General features: G+C 46.4%; 1 protein-coding gene across 1 annotated transcript in view; it reads right to left on the minus strand.

Moving 5' to 3' along the window:
- LOC119402898 (uncharacterized) overlaps positions 1 to 6,719 on the minus strand; it is a 111,807-nt gene extending 105,088 nt beyond the window's left edge. The window contains exons 1-2 of the mRNA XM_049418547.1: positions 6,652 to 6,719; positions 5,454 to 5,554 (exon numbers count right to left, since the gene is read on the minus strand). Coding sequence (XP_049274504.1) covers positions 5,454 to 5,554; positions 6,652 to 6,659 — 109 coding nt within the window. The 5' untranslated portion in view covers positions 6,660 to 6,719. The remainder of the gene's footprint in view (positions 1 to 5,453; positions 5,555 to 6,651) is intronic.
- Positions 6,720 to 18,755: the final 12,036 nt, after the last annotated feature.

Below are 18,755 nucleotides of genomic sequence, written 5' to 3' on the forward strand. Positions count from 1 at the left end.
AGCTATCGATAGTGTAAAGAAACCATCGATAGTACTACTATCGATAGTATTATCGATAGCGCAATCGATAGAACCATCGGTAGTATTGCTACCAATAATTTTATAATGGTGCTGTGAATGAATACGCTGTTGTTGGCCGGTGATAGCGCCAAATCATTTGCGATACTTTACTATCAGCAATACTGAGTTCGCTGGATTTTTAAGCGTTTTTTCGTCGAAAGAAATGCATTATTTTCGCTTGGAAATTACCGGAATACACCGCAATATGTATATCAATAAACTTATATTCAAAAGTAACAAGTATTAGCAATGCCCATAGACTGTCGCGCCGCCAAACGGAATTCAGGAGCGTCCTCTCGAGGAGGGTTAGTAGACGACAAAATGGCACCACTATTTAGTCGCTCCCTTGTTCGGCTGGGCTAGCCTCAGTGTTAACGCGTTGGCAAGAAAAGAACACTACGACTTTGCATGTTCCCTGCATCAGGGAACAAACCGGACCCTCCGTGACGCGAGAAATCTGATTCGTTCTTGCGAGACGCGAAGTTTCCGTGAAAACACGTGGTAACTCGCGCTTTCAATGCTAGCCCACAGTGTACACATACTATCAGCTTCGCGAGGCTTTCTGTAGTCTCGTAGGTTAGTTACATATTAGGGGCGAAGCTCCTTAAGGCGGCACCCGTTCGTCCCTCGTAGTCGTAGTGCGTAACCAGTCTTACGCTTTGACCTCCAAGGTGTGCCGGTGGGAGATTTTTCCTGTGCGTTGTTGAACAATACAAAATTCGCAGCGGTAGCTAAAAGCCGACTTCTTCTGTCTCTCATTCCCATTAGCAGCCATTCTTTACCTCCAAGGTAGTGCCTGGTGAGATTTCTCCTGTGCGTGATTAAACAATAAAAATTTTGTTCAAAACGCCGTTGATTGATGAAATAAACCAACGAAAGACGCCAGATGTTTTGTAAAAGCAAAACGGAAGAACGCCAGATGTTTCTAAAGCAAAACGAAAAGACGCCAGCTGCTTAACGAAAGACGCCAGATGTTTTCTAAAGCAATGGTTTTCTAAACAATGAAAATTCACAGCGTACATGTAAAATTAAAGTGAGCTGCAAGTCGTCATAACTCATCGAACCTTTAGTATAAACGCGCCCGATCTCACGTCGGTGGTGATGTACTGGGCAGAATTCACGGAAGATTCACGGTTTACCGATGAACCTCCGCAGCTTCGCCCACTCATCATCATTCACTCCGTGGATATGCTGTGATTTTTTATCGTCTGACATATTCAGTTGAAGCTCACCCTGCTTTACTTGCATATAGCATTGGTCAGCGTTTCTTGTAGTGCATGCATCCCATAACACTGTACGCGGGAGGTCGCGCGTGCTCGCGATGTGCTCTTGTGTAACTGAGCGATCTCAAGTTGGCGATACATTAAAATAGGGCCTCTATCATTTGTCAGCAAAGCGCGGTTACGAATCGTGCGAGCGACGTTTCAATCATTCGAGGACGCGTCTGCTCGACGCCTTTCGTGGAGCGAACGCTTTCCACGCCGTTCTTCGCCAGTGTGTTGGTTTCATAGTCAGCGCTGCGCCGCTTGTTTTTGTACGTTTGTTGATAGGTGGCAGCACACTGCAAGCGGTTCGCGTGCTGACCGGTCTGAGAGCAAAATGTTCTCCGCAAACGTGGTGACGCGAAGTGGTCGAAGTCGTTCGGCGGAGGAAATTCTTCAGATTGCTTTCAGCAGTGATGTTGAAAGAAACCATCTTGACGACGAGGATTTTTCGCTGGACGTAGAAGACTGGGAAAGCACCGAGAGTGACAGCGACGATCAGCTGCTAACTCACGAGGAACGAGTTGGACTTCACGTCCCCTCGTGCGTTAATGTTCTTTCACACTCGTAAGTCACTTTGATTGTATTTAATGTGTAATATCCTTGAGCGAGATCAAAACAAAAGCAAAGTTCCTCCTGTGCGTTGCATGTATAACAGTTATTGTGGATTTTATGGAGCGCCGCATGCCGCCAACACGCTCGAGCTCGACAAGCGAAGCGAGATGGTTAGAGCGATGGAACGTGCAGTCACGGCCACAATCCACGCCTCTCGGCTAACTTCTTCGACGTTGTGAAAAGCATACGTGTGCATTCTTTCCGATATTCATGTTTCGATCGTGCTGATCGAACCTGCAACATGCGAGTGAAGTGAATTGCACACGGCTATAGTCACGGCATGGCTGTGACACAAGCGTTAGTGAATGGGATGTTAAATACTTGTGTTCCGTTCAAGACGTAACTCCGCGTTCCTAACTGCGCAAGTAATAACGACGGCGTATTATGCTTGCAAACCATCACCACGCGCAGCAGCGATGGCGCTGCTCGCTGGCGGCCTACTTACTACTGCGGCAAAGCCGTCAGGCAGGCTCGTTACGTACTACCTCGGAGTGCCGTTCAGCTCATGCGTCAATTCTAGTTCATGCAGTTTTATGTAGCACGCACAGGATTTCGCAAAGCATCGTTATGCACGGTAACGGAGCTGAAATATAACCTTTAACACCGCAGCAAATAATTACGTGGCGAGTACGTAACACTTTCCATGGTTTGGAAAAGTATTTTAGTCTCATATCCATTTCAGCGCAGCTCATGACTTCATCCGGTGAAAGTGGCACGGGCCGTACGTCCGCACGTCCTATCTGTTCCTATGCTAACAAACGGGTTGACCCTCCTCCTGGCGCCATCTTGAAAAGCACGGCGCGCCACCTATAGTTCGTGGGCATTGTGAATACACCTTACAATTAACCAACTTTGGTATTGATATTTTTATTTTGAAATAAAAAAAATACAATATAAATTTGAAGCAGTACAGTTTCACCACATGTAACGACTTTGTTTCCGATAAAGCTGCACAGTTCAACTTAATTCTCTTGCGTCAGCCAAGCATTGTGGTGAAGGGGCAAGAGCATGTCAACATTCTTGCCATTAGCATGGTACTCCTGCTCCACCATATTACACGCACTCGGGGATTCAAGCCTGTGCTACAATTAGGTTGCGTTGTTGATTTTTATTGCGATAGCAATTTTATGGAGACTCTCGGCTGATTTTGGCCGTCGCCGTCATGTCCAGGATAGTTACATGGATGTATATTTATCAAAAAGGCCCCAAGAAAAATAAAGCAGAAGAGAAGACTTCCGAAGCGCCCCACCGGAATTTCCAACCATCAAACCCTCGCTCCCCAGCCCGCTGCATTAGACAACTCCACCATGCCCCATGCATGCGCCGATGAAAAAACGGCGAGCTATTTATATACACCATTTACCACTGGTGGTAAGCAAATCTCGGAGGAGCTTGAGCGTATTCTCTCTCACGCAACGCTCCTATATTTCTTTAAACTTGAAAACTTTCTTTGAGACGCGCACGACAAAGTGGCCCTTTTCTGTACCCACTCGTGACGTGGAAGGAAAAAAAAAACAAAGAACACCGGGCACACCTTACATCGGAAGCCCCCGTGTGGGAAACACAGGGGCTCACTCCACGCGCCGCAGTATAAACGAAAAAGAAATATCTAAGAGCATCTGATTCTCCATTGTCAACACTTGCAGCGCGTTCCTCAAGCACAAAGACGTAACAACTGCGACAGTTGTTAGTTCACGCTAGCCCTGTGCATGCCTGTGCGTTCTTTTCGGGCGTCCTTCTTTGTGCTTCAGCGGCGCGCTGCAAGCATCGAGCTGCTTCTCGTTATTCATGGAACATTCCAATTTCTTGCTGTCGCATTCATTGCTTCGCCCATGCGGCGAAACTGTGACTTTTTTTACTATCCATAATACTATATAATTTACTATCAATAGCACTATCGATAGTTTTTTTTTTACCATCGATAGTTCGATAGTGACTCCGTTATCGATGGCATCGCTATTTTTATCGATAGTTCTACATCACTAGATGGTGTGGCATGACTCGTACAGAATACTAGAGTATTGTCCAGAAATTCAGCATCCGAAGTTATGCACGCTGCACTCCTTTGTTTGCATCGCTACAAGAAGTTCCCAAGATCCCACTAAATATTGACAACGGCTTGGAAGACTCGCCTTCAAGAACTTTACGTTGAGGACAAAGATGATAACTTTGTTTATAGAAGCGTCAATTGTGATAAGCACTGCGCCACGTTTAGTCAATTCCGCATATGAGTTAACGCTATAGGCCATGCTGTCAAACGTGATATTGTGGTCGACACTGGCTTTTCTGTATATGTGACTGCACACCAGGGCTACGCCATTGAGTGCGTAGTGCAAGGAGAAATAGACCTCGTAATCTCGTATTTTGTTTAGCGGCACCAGCTTAGGGTAATGCTATAATTGAACTACAGTATATTCGAGGCTTAACCAATGACACCAACATATAATTAAGCCAAGGAAAGCATGAGGGACTATATTTGTTCTTATAAACTGTAGTGGAATAATATCCAAAAGTGGAGTGCATTAACGTGGACGAGAAAGCACCCTTTCACTCGGTGGGAACCGAGCCCATAACCTTCGAAGGCTGTTGGTTTAGATCCCACAGACGGAAAGCGTCCTTTTTCGAGCACTTTCATTTATTTGCAATTAGGTAGCAATATTTACCACAACTTAAGACAAGAAAAAATTCCCCCTATGCTTTGCTTGGTTTATTTTTTTGCTGAAATCATTGGTCTCTAACAAAAAAATTACACCATCTCCCGCTAAAGGGAATCATGTGTGGATGCGAAGCAGCGGGGAGATGGTTCGCTTGAGCGGGAGATGGTGCAGATTTTTTTAGGAGCTCGCTCGCCAGCTGCTTAAGCCGGGGCGAAGTCCCGTGCTGTAAGCTGCATCTATCCATTCAACGCGCCGTGGAATACGAAGAGGAACGCTACGCGCGTCGTGTCTTCCCTCTAGCCTGGCTGTTAAATCTCACAGGGCGAGCGGGGAACGCGGTTTACAGGCGCGTGAGAGGGGGGGAGCCTAGGAGAGTAGAGAGAGGGGGAGAGGACGCTGACACTGGTGGCGGCGTTGACACTGGCGCTCATCGCGGCGTTGCGCAGCAGAGAATGAGGCGCGCCAGAGGGGGGGAGCGTAGGAGGGCGCTCATCGCAGCGTTTCGCAGAAGAGAATGAGGCGCTAAAGGGGGGCAGCATAGGAGAGGAGAGAGAGGGGGAGGGGACGCGCATACGCAGTGGGGGTGTGGTCGCAGCGGGAACGAAGGACAAACCCCCGCCTTAAGCTGCTTCGCATCTAAAAACGAGCCCCTCGGACAATACGCCTCCTTATATATGAGGCGTGCTTAATAAGAGGCGCAAATGTCAACGTGAACATGAATGTGATAGCGTTTCAAACCCAGCATTAACTAATCATTGTGCGCGAATCATATTGATAAAATATATTCACCTTTGTGGGTTACCATATTATATGTTTGTTAATATTAGTCTTTCAATCGAAGTACACGTCCACAACTCACCTGTCAAAAGGCTCAGAGCAGTTCCCAAGAATATCATCAGCAGAGCGCCGAAAAATGATATCCAGTAGAATGATACCAAGTACAGCGGGAACACGTTGGAGCTGCATTTACAAAAGTTCGTGATGATCAGTTACTCAATGCGAGCTTGAAGACCTGCATAAAAGAGTGCGTCAAAGGCAGATTTGTTTCTGAAAGCGATGGCGGCACCATATAAAGATGAACTTTAAAGTAGCATTCAATGCGAATAGTGTTTCGTTTTCCTTTTCCTCGTGACCTTCATGTCGGAAGAAATCTCGTTTAAAAAGACGGAAATATTCTGAAATTATTTCTTTTATCGAACGCGTTCTTGGTAACTAATATTATCTCTTTGTGGAAAGCGCCCGGAAAGCACACACTGCCCGACCGTCTGCCTGACATTTTCTTCCAGCCGAATGCAAACCACTGCACATGCTAAACAAAAAAATAACAGGGCTGTTATTCCGTATAGCCTCGTATTAGTTAACGCAAATCACTTAGCTTTATTTGAAGGAGATCCACCACTTTGTATCTGTACTGCTGCGTTCTCTTTCGCTTACTCTTCTTACCTAGTTTGACTGAAAAGGCAGTCCAGTACGTTGTCGCATCGATATATCAAGGGTCTCAGACACGTGGCCCTCGGACCTCTCACTAGCGGCCCGCGGGCAACACATGATGGTCTTCGTCCCTTTTGTCTTATTTTAATAATGACTACGTTCATGAGCTAAGCAGGCACGACTGGTCTAGCATTTTTTTCGTGAGGCACCATTTGCGGTCACCATGCATTTATACATAACTCTGCAACAAAAACTAATATGTTAGAATCGGCGCCCAGAATTTAGTCATTTTTAAGACATGTATCGACATGTCGGAATCCTGGCGTTAAATTTCCTTCAGAAATAACCCATACATGAAATATGGGAAAGGTATTTTTTCGAATACCATGTTAGCTGACATTTTTTGCAACCCCCCACACCGCTCCTATTTTCGTCACTGTTCTGGTCCTTGAGGGAGTAAAGTTGTGTGACTGCGGCCCGTTAGCTGAGATGAGCTTGAGACCCCCGCAATGTACCAACACCAGCGCCCATATATGCGCCGTGGGATTTCCGTTTTATAGGGAACCGCTGTTCAAGCACGACGTGTGCAGGGAGATTTTTCAAGAAGATGTACGCGAGAAACAAACCTTGCCATCTCTTCCAAGCCTGCAGTAGCTGTACGGTAATCATTCAAGCCACTGCTATTAGACTGCAGCGGGCATCGATCGACCGATTTGGGTAGGACTGGAGGAGAGGGCACATCAGAAAGTCTCCTTCCCACAGCATGCCACAGAAGGAAGATACAGATTAGTAAGGTAGCACTGCTCGCGCCCTGAAAAATGATGCAGGATCGGTATTAATGTCCACGTTTCCGTAGGCGTGCCACAGAAATGCCGACCAAAAGAAATGATCTCCTGTTCTGAATCTTCATCAAAAGTAACAATAAAAAAGAATCATACAAAGTCAACTCATAATGATATCAAGGAATGCTTAGGTGTCGTAATCTCTAGCACATAATTAATTTCAGTTATTAAGGAAGCACGCAAAAATACAATGGGCGACGCCAGTGTGGAATGAGCCGACAATCTTCGCGTTAAACTTTCCAGGTTCTACCAGCTCAGTTACCGCTGTGGTCATTTCCTTGTCCACTTTCATTCACTATATTGCGATACCACATATATACCCCAGATGCGTTTTCACCATCGCCTCCGCGTCGCCATGCTGTCCCGTATAAAATCTAAATGGATAACCTCACCCCTCTCATCCTATGTTCCACGTGCGAGTGAAAACGCGCGCTTTCACTCGCACGTGGAACACTGCCTACGAACACAGCTCAAGCAGAGACGAAACGAGCTGGCCGTCTCCGTCGCGCTAAATCTGCATAAATATCGGAGCCGAAGGAGGGCTGTTTGGGTCCGACGGGACACAGGTACTTTGACCGGGCGTGGCCGCCCGCGGTCCTGCGCGCCGTATCTTTCAGTGGAATGAGCAGACGTCTTCTACCGTTGCATTTGTTGTGTTCGAACCGCAAGATTTGCGTTGAGGCCATCGACAGCACGAAGGCCCCTTCTCTCATTTTAACGGCCGCGTTTTCTTTACGCCAGCGTTTTATTTGGGTTACATCTGGTCTTATTCTAAAGGACCGAGCTGCTGGCCTGACTTCGTGCAACATTCCAATATGTTGAAGCGGCGAAACTGACTTTTTCTTTGGGCTTTTTCCTGCAACTGTTAGGCAGCGGCTCTCGTATGGCGGTGAATATGGAACATTATTTTAAATGCGAATGCATTTCTTTGTCGGGGTATGTCGGGTGTCTGTCGGTGTCAGCGCGCCGGCAGATGTTATCTCTCCGCTCTCACTCCCTCTCCCATAGCAACAGCTGCGGGCGCGCGCGCTTATGCTCGCCCCTAGCAACCGGAGCATGTGGTGCGGGCGGAGCAGCGGAGAGTGCGTGGAGAGGAGGAGCGGGCTCTGGCGTGGGAGGGCGCTCGCATCGCGGGAGCTCGGCGGAGCTCCCGCGTGTGTGGAGAGAGTGTAGGAGAGGGTAGGCGCAGTGCTTCGCCGCTCCTTTTCGCGCCGTTCGCTCTCTCTCCTCCCTGCACCCCACTCTCCCGTCCGCTCGCTCGCACGTATATATAAATGGAGTGAAGCGATTACTACGACGTGTACTCTCGGCGCAAGAAATGCATTCGCATTTCCTCACGATTGCCTTCGGGGTGGTGGGGGCATCTTTTATCACATGGCGTGCGGCAAAAGTAGTGTTCTGTTACGAGCCTACGTCTGTTACGAGCCCGCAAGGGAAAGCTCGCATGAGCCGTGACACCTTGAAAAAACGCAGGCCTGCGCTGAAACCGCTGCGCAGTCACAGAGAAAGCTGGAAGTGCGGCGTTTCTAGAACCTATTGCAACCTCTCTTGGGGCTACTAATACAAGTACACTAGCAAGGTGCCCACTACGCCATAAATCACAGTTATTGTGAAGCTGGGAAGCACCTGCTAAGCCAATATTCGTTATTCTACGGAGAAGCGAGGCACCAGCAACACGTCTGTAAGGCATTATGTGCACATTGTTGAAGTGACAACTGATGACGATGAAGCAAAAAGTCAGTCACGCGGCTCGTGATGGACGCGCTGCAACTAGCGTGCGTCCATCACTACCCGGCAGCTACTACGTACGTAGGGACTTCACGTACGTAGCGACTTCACGTGCGCAAACGTGAAAAGTACACGTACGTTACGTGCACGACATCTGAAACGCTTTTAGCTACACGTATGCGACGCGCGGTGAGAGCTACCACGTAGCACCATCTGTTAGGAATCATGAATACTGCGGTAGCTTGTTCGAGCTCCCGCGCGAGCAGACAGCGGAAGGGCAAGGTTCTCCTTGCGCAAATACTAGAAGAAGCGAGAGAGCAGGCCGACGCCTTTAAGTGCGCCCGTCGCGCTCCTAGCGCCATCTCGCTGGTATTGAAGAAACGCTTGTAAGCGCCTGCCGTCTCGGAGGACTGCAAACGGTAAAGGGTGTGTATACAACGCTCGCCGTTAGCTACCTGAGGCATCTGCGCTTTGTGGAGTAGTGCTTAGCGCACCGCGCTGCAAAGTGAGAGGTCGCTGGTTCGATTCCGCGATTCGGAAGCATTTTTCTGATTAATTTTTCTTTGGGCATATTGATGTATGTATACATACTTATACATATACGCAGCATGACGGCGGCGACGGCAAAAACCAGCCGAGACTGTCCATATAATTGCTATCGCAATAATTATGGCTCAGTGCTTTGTAATGGGTTGGGAGCTTTTAACGGCCCACTAGTTATGTAATTTGCATTAACCTCTCCCGCCATGCTGTATAACATACGAGAGACAGGGGTGGGGGGCGAAGAACTTTATTGAGACCCCAAGGATATGGATCATGCGCTTATGGGCTTCCTTGGCAACCAATACAAGTGCACTTGCGAGGAACCCCCTACGCTATAAATCATCGTAATTTTTGAGAAGTAGGGAAGCAGGTACTATGCCATTTTTCGTCATACTACAAGAAGCCGTGGTACCTGCTAAACGCATGTAAGGCATTATGCGCGCTTTGTTGATGCTGCGCCTAATGACGATGAAGATTTATGGCGGAGCCCTTTGTAATGGGTTGCAAGAATTCAACAACCTACTCCTTGCGCAATTCGCATTGTGCGACGCTTGGTGCTTATTTTACTCTTCTATTACGCTATATTGCATATGTTAATGTGGTTCTGTCTCGACATGAAGCCTGTATAGGACCTTTTTGCACAGCAGTTTGAAGCACCGGCATGGCTCAGAGGTTGAATACTGGGCTCCCATGCAGAGGGCCCAGGATCGAACCTCGTTCCATCCTGAATTTTTTTCTTATTTGTTTTTTTTAAATCTTATTTCGCGCAGTAGTGGTTACGGACACCGGCGGCGGCGGACAAAAACGGCGCCAAAAACGGCCGCTGAAATGATCTCACAACAGGTTTCGCTGTAAAAGAACAGATTACAGCAGTACTGCCTTCATAAGTACTGCCTTCATAACTGCTTTTATTGAACTGTAAAATGTTTCCTTCACATCTGTTGATGCCCGCACACCTTCGTAGTCAATACGTGCATCGTAGTTTCGCTCGGCCGTTGTTTTGCGCGGCAGGATAATTTCGAAGCCCGGCAAGTTTGATTGCAGCACTCAAATCTTTCGTGCTAACGAACCCTTCTGTTAAAATATCAGCCTCATCGTTATATTGTTCTAGTAAATAGAGGATAAACCTTGACCAACGTTTTACAAGAGGAGCATAAGATTAAGCACTCACCTTTGCGTTTACCCACGGTGACGAAATTGCGAGGAAAAGGAGCCCAAAAAATGGTCCAGACAGGGAAGATTGCCATGACATCAAGAGCTTCAAAAAACGACAGAAATAAAAATGAAAGGCAGAACATCACCAAAGTATTACCACATGTACGTTTGTGTGCTAATTCAGAATACATAAATAGAGATGAAGATATAATTTTGACGAGATGATAAATCGTGGATATATTAGTCATCCTGACACATCTTCGTCGGGGCCTCCACCAAGGTGGTACCGCGTTTACAGCGCTCGGCTTCTGACCCTAAGGTTGCGGTTTCGATCCCGGCCGCCGCGGTTGCATTTCGATGGGGGCGTAATGCTAGAGGCCTGCGTATAGTGCAATATCAGTACACGTAAAGGACACCACATGGTCTAAATTTCCGGAGCCCTCCACTACGGCGTCGGCCATAATCATATTGTGGTTTTCACACGTACAACCAAATCAAGTATTATTATTACGTTTGTCAGGCTGATAATGACGTGTACCTTGTGGAAGCGTGGACTTCAGCCACCTTTCACTGTTCGACGATTTCTTATCATTTCACTTGCTATAACACAGAGCATAACAACCATATACCTATGGGCAGGAAATTGGGTGACTTGGCTATGTCCAAGTGATGTCATTTGCGAAAGTCCTCGCCGATTTAAATGAAGGAAAGACCACTTTCAATTCACCTAACACAAAACCAGCAATGCTACTGCAAATCCATAGGAGAACCCTACCGAAACGTTCTGTACGACAGTCTATTAACCACTGATAATAATCGTTATTACTCTATCATCATCATCAACTTGACCGCACCCAATTCATGGCAAGCGCCTCTGAGATGTTTCGCTAATTAACCCGGTCCTGTGTTTTTGCAACCACGTTATCCCCCGAACTTCTTATGGCTAGGGGTGGCATTTACGAAATCCTATTCCTTTCGAATTGGAATGGCCGACAACGCTCTTTGCGATGCCTGTCCTTGCGAGGAGACGCTACACCACATCCTGTGCGACTGTCCGGCTTATAATGTTCAGTGACGGTCACTGGCGTGAGTTCTAGCGCACCTTGACAGTAGACAAATGTCTCTTGAAACAATTTTTGCATGTCGTCAATAGAACACATCGCATCTGAAGGCGACGAAGGCACTGCTGAAATTTTTAAGAGAGACGAACTTGGACAAGCGGCTGTGAGAGAAATGTCGCGTACCACGCAAGAGTGACCGACTGAGACTGACTCTGTGTGTGCTGCATCGTGTGCTGTCTTTCTCTCTCTTTCCTCTCCATCTTTAAATCCCCCCACCCTGTTCCCATGTGTAGGATAGCAAACCGGTTTTCCTAAACTGGTTAACCTCCCTGCCTTTCCTTCTCTACCATTTCACTCTCTTAATCTCCTCTGCCCAGATAACTTCCTGCATCTCCCTCGCACGCTTGCTTTCTCTTCGAATCTAGTCTGTTACTCTTAATGACCGGCTGTTATGCTGCCTTAGCGCTACATGCGCTGCCCATATGCCGCGTAGGTAAGTGCCGGTAAGTCGCAACTGTTACGTATCTTTCCCTTGAGAGGTACTCTTGTTTATGAAGAGTAGTTCAAACAAATATTCATGATTTTAGAATGCGCTACGCCCCATTCTTATTCGTCTAGTTACTTCAGTCTCATGGTTCGCATCTGCGGTCACTATCTGTCCAAAGTAGACGTATTCCTTTACCACTTCCAGTGTCTCGTTACCAATCGCAAAGCTCTGTTGTCTTCCGAGACTGTAGAACATTGCTTTAGTTTTCTCCTTCATTACTGCTCAAATAAATTATATTCTTTGATGCAGTTTATTGATGTCATTATATACCAAAAATATTTTTCCGTACACATCTACGGCATTATGCATTATACGTCTTGATAAATTGTGCTGTACTTGAAACAGCATTGTATAGGTTTCGTTGTCACGGTCAAGCACTCCATGACATCCTTTCGCCAATGGACCTTTCCATATTGTGCTCTTTTGGAGAAATAAATTATTAGACTGTGTTGCAAGCAATGCGGCGTCAACATAGCGGCTCAGAACAAAATCAATTTTCTGCTCGACAAGGCTCCCCGCTTCAGGTAGGAAAATGGGTGAGGAGGAGGGGGGTGCGCGGAGGTCAACAGAGCTCACAGCTGAAGGCGTATTTACAGGAATTACTACTGACTACTGGCCAACAACTTAAAATTTACACGATGCCTATACACGCGTTAATTAGAATGTTGGGAAATTAAAGTTCTATCATTATTACTCAGTGGTGAAAATAAAGACTACTAGCTAAGCGGCTTCGCGAGCCAGCGGGCCCAGCGGACAAGCGTAGACGCACACTGCGCATGCGCGACAAGCTCGGAGAGCCAGCGTCTTTACGGAACGCGCAGCACCCGCGATCGCATCCCCAGCAGACCAGCGGTCTCGCGAGTCAAGATGGCGGCCGCCAGCACGAACAGCAGCGGCGTGTCTGCGTAGGCTTCAGACGCGGCGTTCGCTCGCCTGCACGAATAAAAGCCTCGAAGCTTTTTCACCGCTGAAGATGGTCTCTGCATCATGAGAGAAATTTCAGCAACAATGTGGACTGCAAGAGGTTTGAGGGGGATGACTGCAATCGGGATCCTGAATTGACTGTTCGGTACCGAGCTGGCGCTTCTTGGTCTAAATGACCGCGTGGACCTCGCAATTACACACAGAAGGCAGCAAGGCTTAAGGATCCTAAACAAGAGAGTATTATTTTTCCTTCTTGTATGCATAGACCACGTTGTAAAGTGTTATACAATATTACGTAACATATATATAATATATAATATATAATATATAATACATAATATATAATATATATAATATTATATAACATTATATAATCACGTGTGATTGTTTATGTTCATGGTCATTCTTTGAGGTGGACCGTTCGATAAGACGTTCGGTATAGCGTCACCAGGGCATAAACGACGCCTTTCAGAAGAACGCGGCTTGTTGTAAGACGCCTGCTGTTGCCTCTTAAGATCGCGAACGTAAGAGCAATGTGCTGAAAAAATGAGCGAATACTGCAGGACCTAACGGATTACGCAAGGTCCGTGAACAACGTTCTGAAATCTTCAAGTGCAGCCAGTACCGTGCGGGGCAGACGCCAGCAACGACTTCCCGGGACCAGTGATACAATAAACACAACAAATGAACAACGCGTACTATCCAACATTCTTCTACTGGCGGTTACAGCTGGCGCTAAAAAGAAAATGAGTGCGTTTGATGGCTGCGACTTAGCCTCAGTATTTTACGGGGGATCTTTTTTCTAACGCGTAGTCGTCAACCATATGTTCTAGCAGGGGTAACATCAAATCTTTTTATCAAAACGGAGATCTTTTTTTTTCTTTGTAGCCCAACGAAAACAAGCTACGTTCAGATTCTAACTCCAACTTTCTTCGTCAGGTGGCAGAGCGAAGCATCTACTCAACCGACGGTCGGTCTGTAGGCGTGCGCTCGCTTCTAGCGCGTGCCTCTAGACCGGTCGTGCTCAACCGATAGTAGATTCAACTTTGTTCAACATATGGCGAAAAGCGCACTTCGCGCGACTGAGCGGAAGAACACTGTCTTACTTTCGTGTTGCGCTCCGCTGACCGCTCCACTCGCCCGCTCGAACCGCTGGCTCCTAAACTGCTTAGCTATTAGTCTCTAAAATAATGGCTGTAAGTACCCATGGCTACTTCTAACATCTTGCTGGTAAAACTTTCCTAGAGTTCTCGGGTTTTTATTTATTTGTCCATGGATTTGTCCACCCTGCGCCGTCGTCGTCGTCGTTGTAGTAGCAGTAGTAGCAGTAGTAGTAGTAGTAGTAGTAGTAGTAGTAGTAGTAGTAGTAGTAGTAGTAGCAGTAGCAGTAGTAGTAGTAGTAGTAGTAGTAGTAGTAGTAGTAGTAGTAGTAGTAGTAGTAGTAGTAGTAATACTAGTAGTAGCAGTCGTAGTAGCAGCAGTGGTAGTAGTAGTAGTAGTAGAAATCAAGAAGAAATGGATATGGGCCAGGCACATAGCACGTCGGCAGGATAACCGGTGGTCATTAAGGGTAACTGACTGGATTCCAAGAGATGGCAAGCGCGTGAGGGGGAGACAGAAAATTAGGTGGGTAGATGAGATTAAAAAGTTTGCAGGTATTACGTGGCAGCAGAAAGCACAGGACCGGGTTGATTGGCGGAACATGGGAGAGGCCTTTGCCCTGCAGTGGGCGTAGACAGGCTGATGATGATGATGAATTCACGTGAAAGAAGGGGGTAGTGAATAAATAAATAGACCGAAATGAATATGACGATGATGACGGTAAAGATTATTATGCTCGATCATATGCACCCGCGCGCGTGTAGCCTCACGGTTTTACGGTTTTTACTGCATGGAACTGGCTCATTTTTTAAACACTTGACTACAGTTAGCTGGGACACCCTGTACCTATACAGGCAGTGTGCAGACGACGTACTCAGGCATCTCATAACCATGTTTCTAGAACATTCGTACTTACCCGTGCTGCGGTGCCGATATAAGGCACGGATATTGCGCCCAGTGTCATAATGGTGCCGCTTGCGAAAGCTGCAACGAGGATTTCGTATTGGTATATGAGAGGTGAAAACGCTGCTTTCACGTCTAGGTTATGGCAAAAGCAGATCGTGAAAATGTGATGCAAAAGCCGCCGTGCTAGCATAGCGAGAGGACTGTTGCGCTTCTATGTTCGAGCACGCGGGTTCGGTTCCCGAACATGTACACCGGCCACAATGTCAACGGGACCAAGTGCAAAAACACTCCCGTATTTAGTTTATGAAGTTGAAAACATTCATATGGTAGAAATTACTACTCAGTCCCCTACAAGGGCGTACCTCGTAATAATATCCTGGCGCGTCCGGCCGCGCGCTGAGTCGCGCACCTCAGGATTTTTCAGTAAAGTTTTGCATGCATCCATTCACTTGCTGTGTGAAACACCATAACATACTTTATGAAATCATAACGTTATATGTAAATTACTCAACGTAAACCTATAGACTCTATGCTGCACCTGAAATAATACAACATGGTTCAAAAGATGAAAGAATAGTTGCTCTCTGTCGTGGTGACAATGAAGAAATATAGCAGAGAAATGTTACTTTGGTTAGTCGTGTTTTCACAGTAAGGAATTATTCAGCAATAGAGTGGCTTAACTTGCTGAAAGGTGTCGAAAAATGAAAAACAAGGGTTCGTGTTGCGTTCTGCATTATATTGCCACAACTGATGTTTTAAAATCGGCTGACAAAAGTTGACGGCTTAATTATTACACTATATCTCAGATAATGTATAATTGCTGAACTTTCCCTGATAGAAGAACTTGGTTTAAATATGTACTGGCTGTTCTAGTTGTCAGTGTAGGGTAACGAAAATGGTTGTCGAAATTTCTGCCAAAATACGTCGCAAGGGCATATCCATTACCAAAGGCTGTGCACAAACCTAGTAGGTGCATTACTACGATGGCCTTCTTCTCACTTAACTTTACGTACGGTGTGACGACATCAATGTAAAATATTGCTGCGTGGGAGTTGACAATCGATGAAACAGTGCTGCAAAGAGAAGTGAAGGAAAAATATTGATTTATTACTCAGTTGTTCATGCAGTAAGTTTATAGCTTGGCGAATAGACGGCGTCATAAGCATTCTAGAACACATTGGCATATTTCTAACAGAGAAATCCTGAAAATAAATGTGCCACAGACATTTTAACTTCTATTCCCTAAGGCTACGTTTCTGATTTTGCATGCTCACATTTTTTTCGAAAATTGCCACTGCAGCTGCCTTGAAAACAAATAAACTCAATATGTACAAAAGATCATAAGGCATAAGCCTTAAACGAGCACTGACACAAAAATTTGCACTGCTCCTCTCTAAGTGAAGAAGTGAATGCTGGGGGAGCGTAATGCACGTCCTGTCGCTGTGTTTCTCTTGTCCTTATGTTTGCTCGCTTAGGTCTGACGGCGGGATTCGCTCTTCGTCGGCACTGCCGTTCTCGGCGACCCCACTCAGCGGCGGCATCCGTGGCCGGAAAGACCCTCCGCCAGCGAGCGCCTTCCTATTGGCTGCTGCGTGGGGTGCCTCTAGCGCCGAAACCCTCAGAAACTTTCGATGACGTGATGATGGCGTCCTCTCGGACTAGCGGCGAAGCTTGGTGGCTCTTTCGTTTGGAACTGCGTGACCACGGATGGACGCCGTTCGCCTTCGGTGTATAAGTGCATTGCACTTAATAATTTACCATACTGTTTTTCTGTCGCAATAGGAGCTAACGACCCGCTTATCACGGCTGGAAAACCCGTTTGCCCGAGTACGCGACATTTGATTATTTGGAGACGGTTTTATAGCGCTCAGTCGCAGTTTCGGTTTCAGATGGCCGAGTGAGGCGGCACTCCGAGTGGTTTTACTGTAAACATAGCTGGCTGTGTGAGCACATAAAACCTCGTGCACATGAGCACCTCTACCCTCTAATATGCTGTAAATACGCGTGACTCCCCCCCCCTCGCCCCCCAAATGCATTGGCGAGGCATTTCTACTCCCGTGCAAGCCCACAAAGGAGGTTGCTAGGAGAGAGTGTGGGTAGGGATCATTACAGCAAACACAAGCTAAGGAATAAGTAGGAGGCTGACGGTTGCTTACGTTAAAACCAAGTTGATGACGATGTTGTGATGTGGCGCGTGTTGCGTGCAGCTGCGCGACACGCACTTTAGAATTGATTTTCAATATGTTCTAAGCTACATTACCGTTGTTATCTTGTAGACGATGATGTGTGTGTCAACACAAATCGACCCCGCAAGTAATCTCGCCTTCAAAATTTTGTGTCAGCACTCCTTTAAATAAGTGCCTCTTCAGACGCTGGCAGTGAAAACACGGCGTGACGTACAAACGCCCCCGTAGCTTCAATAAAAATCAAATAATAAAAAACTAAGGCAGCTTCGCGCTAGGGGTTCCAAGCCTGAAGGAATTGCGGTGCTGGGCGACCTGCCCTGTTTTTCTGTATTTTTCCCTGGCTTTCATACTCTGCTTCTTTCTCTTTCTCTCTGTTTCTTACTATCTGCTTCTCTTTCTCGCTCTTTCTATCTTTCTATCTCTTTCTTCTCTTTCTTCTTCTATCTCTCTATTGCTGGCATCCTCTTTTTCTCTGTCTCCTTCTCTCTCTATTCATTTATCTCTCTTTTTTCGATTTCCTCTGTTTCTTCCTCCCATTTCTTCTCTCTCTTCTTTGTGTCTATTTTGATATCTTTCTGTCTCTGCCTATTTGTTTCTCTGTTTTTCATCGCTTTCTTTCTCCCCATCTCTCTCTTTCTCTCCCTGTATTCGTTCTCTCGCCCATCAGAGTTATTGCACCCCACGGCAGTAGTTGCAGTAGCGATAGCAGCAGCAGTAGTTGTAGTAGCAGCAGCAGCAGTAGTAGTAGTAGTAGTAGTAGTAGTAGTAGTAGTAGTAGTAGTAGTAGTAGTAGTAGTAGTAGTAGTAGTAATAGTAATAGTAGTAGCAGTAGCAGCAGCAGTAGTTGTAGTAGTAGTAGTAGTAGGAGTAGTAGTAGTAATAGTAGTTGTGGTGGTTGTAGCTGTAGTAGTACTAGTTGTTGTAGTAACAGTGCTAGGAGGAGTTGCTGTTGTAGCGTAGTAGTGGTAGCAGTATAGTAGCAGTAGCAGCAGTGTTAGAAGCGGTAGTCGTAGTAGCAGTGGGGGTGGTAGGCGTAGTAGTAGCAGCAGCTGTAGTAGTTGCAGTAGCAGCAGCAGTAGTTGTAGCAGCAGCGGCAGTAGTTGTAGTAGTAGTAGTAGTAGTAGTAGTAGTAGTAGTAGTAGTAGTAGTAGTAGTAGTAGTAGTAGTAGTAGTAGTAGTTGCTGTCGTAGAAGCTGCTCGCATTAAGTCTAATCACTAGACTGCACGCAGTATGTCGCGAATCGTATCTTCCTACCCACTCAGACTATGTCTTTGTTCACGGTGCATGATCTCAGACAGGATGAACGTGCAAATGAGCACTAGGATGCACACTGGACACACTAAAATGTCACTATATGTTCACTCATCCCAGTAGAACACTTCTGCATATCTTACCTTGTTGACGCCCCAACAACTCCAGCCAAGAATAAGCCTCTGAGCATGGGCATGTCAGCGAGGTTTTTCATCATATAGTACGGAACAATCTGAAGGCAGGTAAGCATAGTCACTAAGAAAACGAACAAGTTGGAATCAATTTGACTAAACGTTGTGGTAGTGCATATAGACGCAAACCGTACATCACCCTAATGCAAAGCGAAAGGTGCCAAACCGTGCTTCTTTAAGGCGTTCAATTTCTGTACAGGTATTTTGAAGAATGTATTCGCAGAGGAAAGACGTTTCGAAGGAGAATCATGTTTACTCAATCAAAAAGCACTATGAGCGTTTCTATCTCGCTTC

The sequence above is a fragment of the Rhipicephalus sanguineus genome, chromosome 8 (genome assembly GCF_013339695.2).
Source record: "Rhipicephalus sanguineus isolate Rsan-2018 chromosome 8, BIME_Rsan_1.4, whole genome shotgun sequence".
Classification (NCBI taxonomy): domain Eukaryota; kingdom Metazoa; phylum Arthropoda; class Arachnida; order Ixodida; family Ixodidae; genus Rhipicephalus; species Rhipicephalus sanguineus.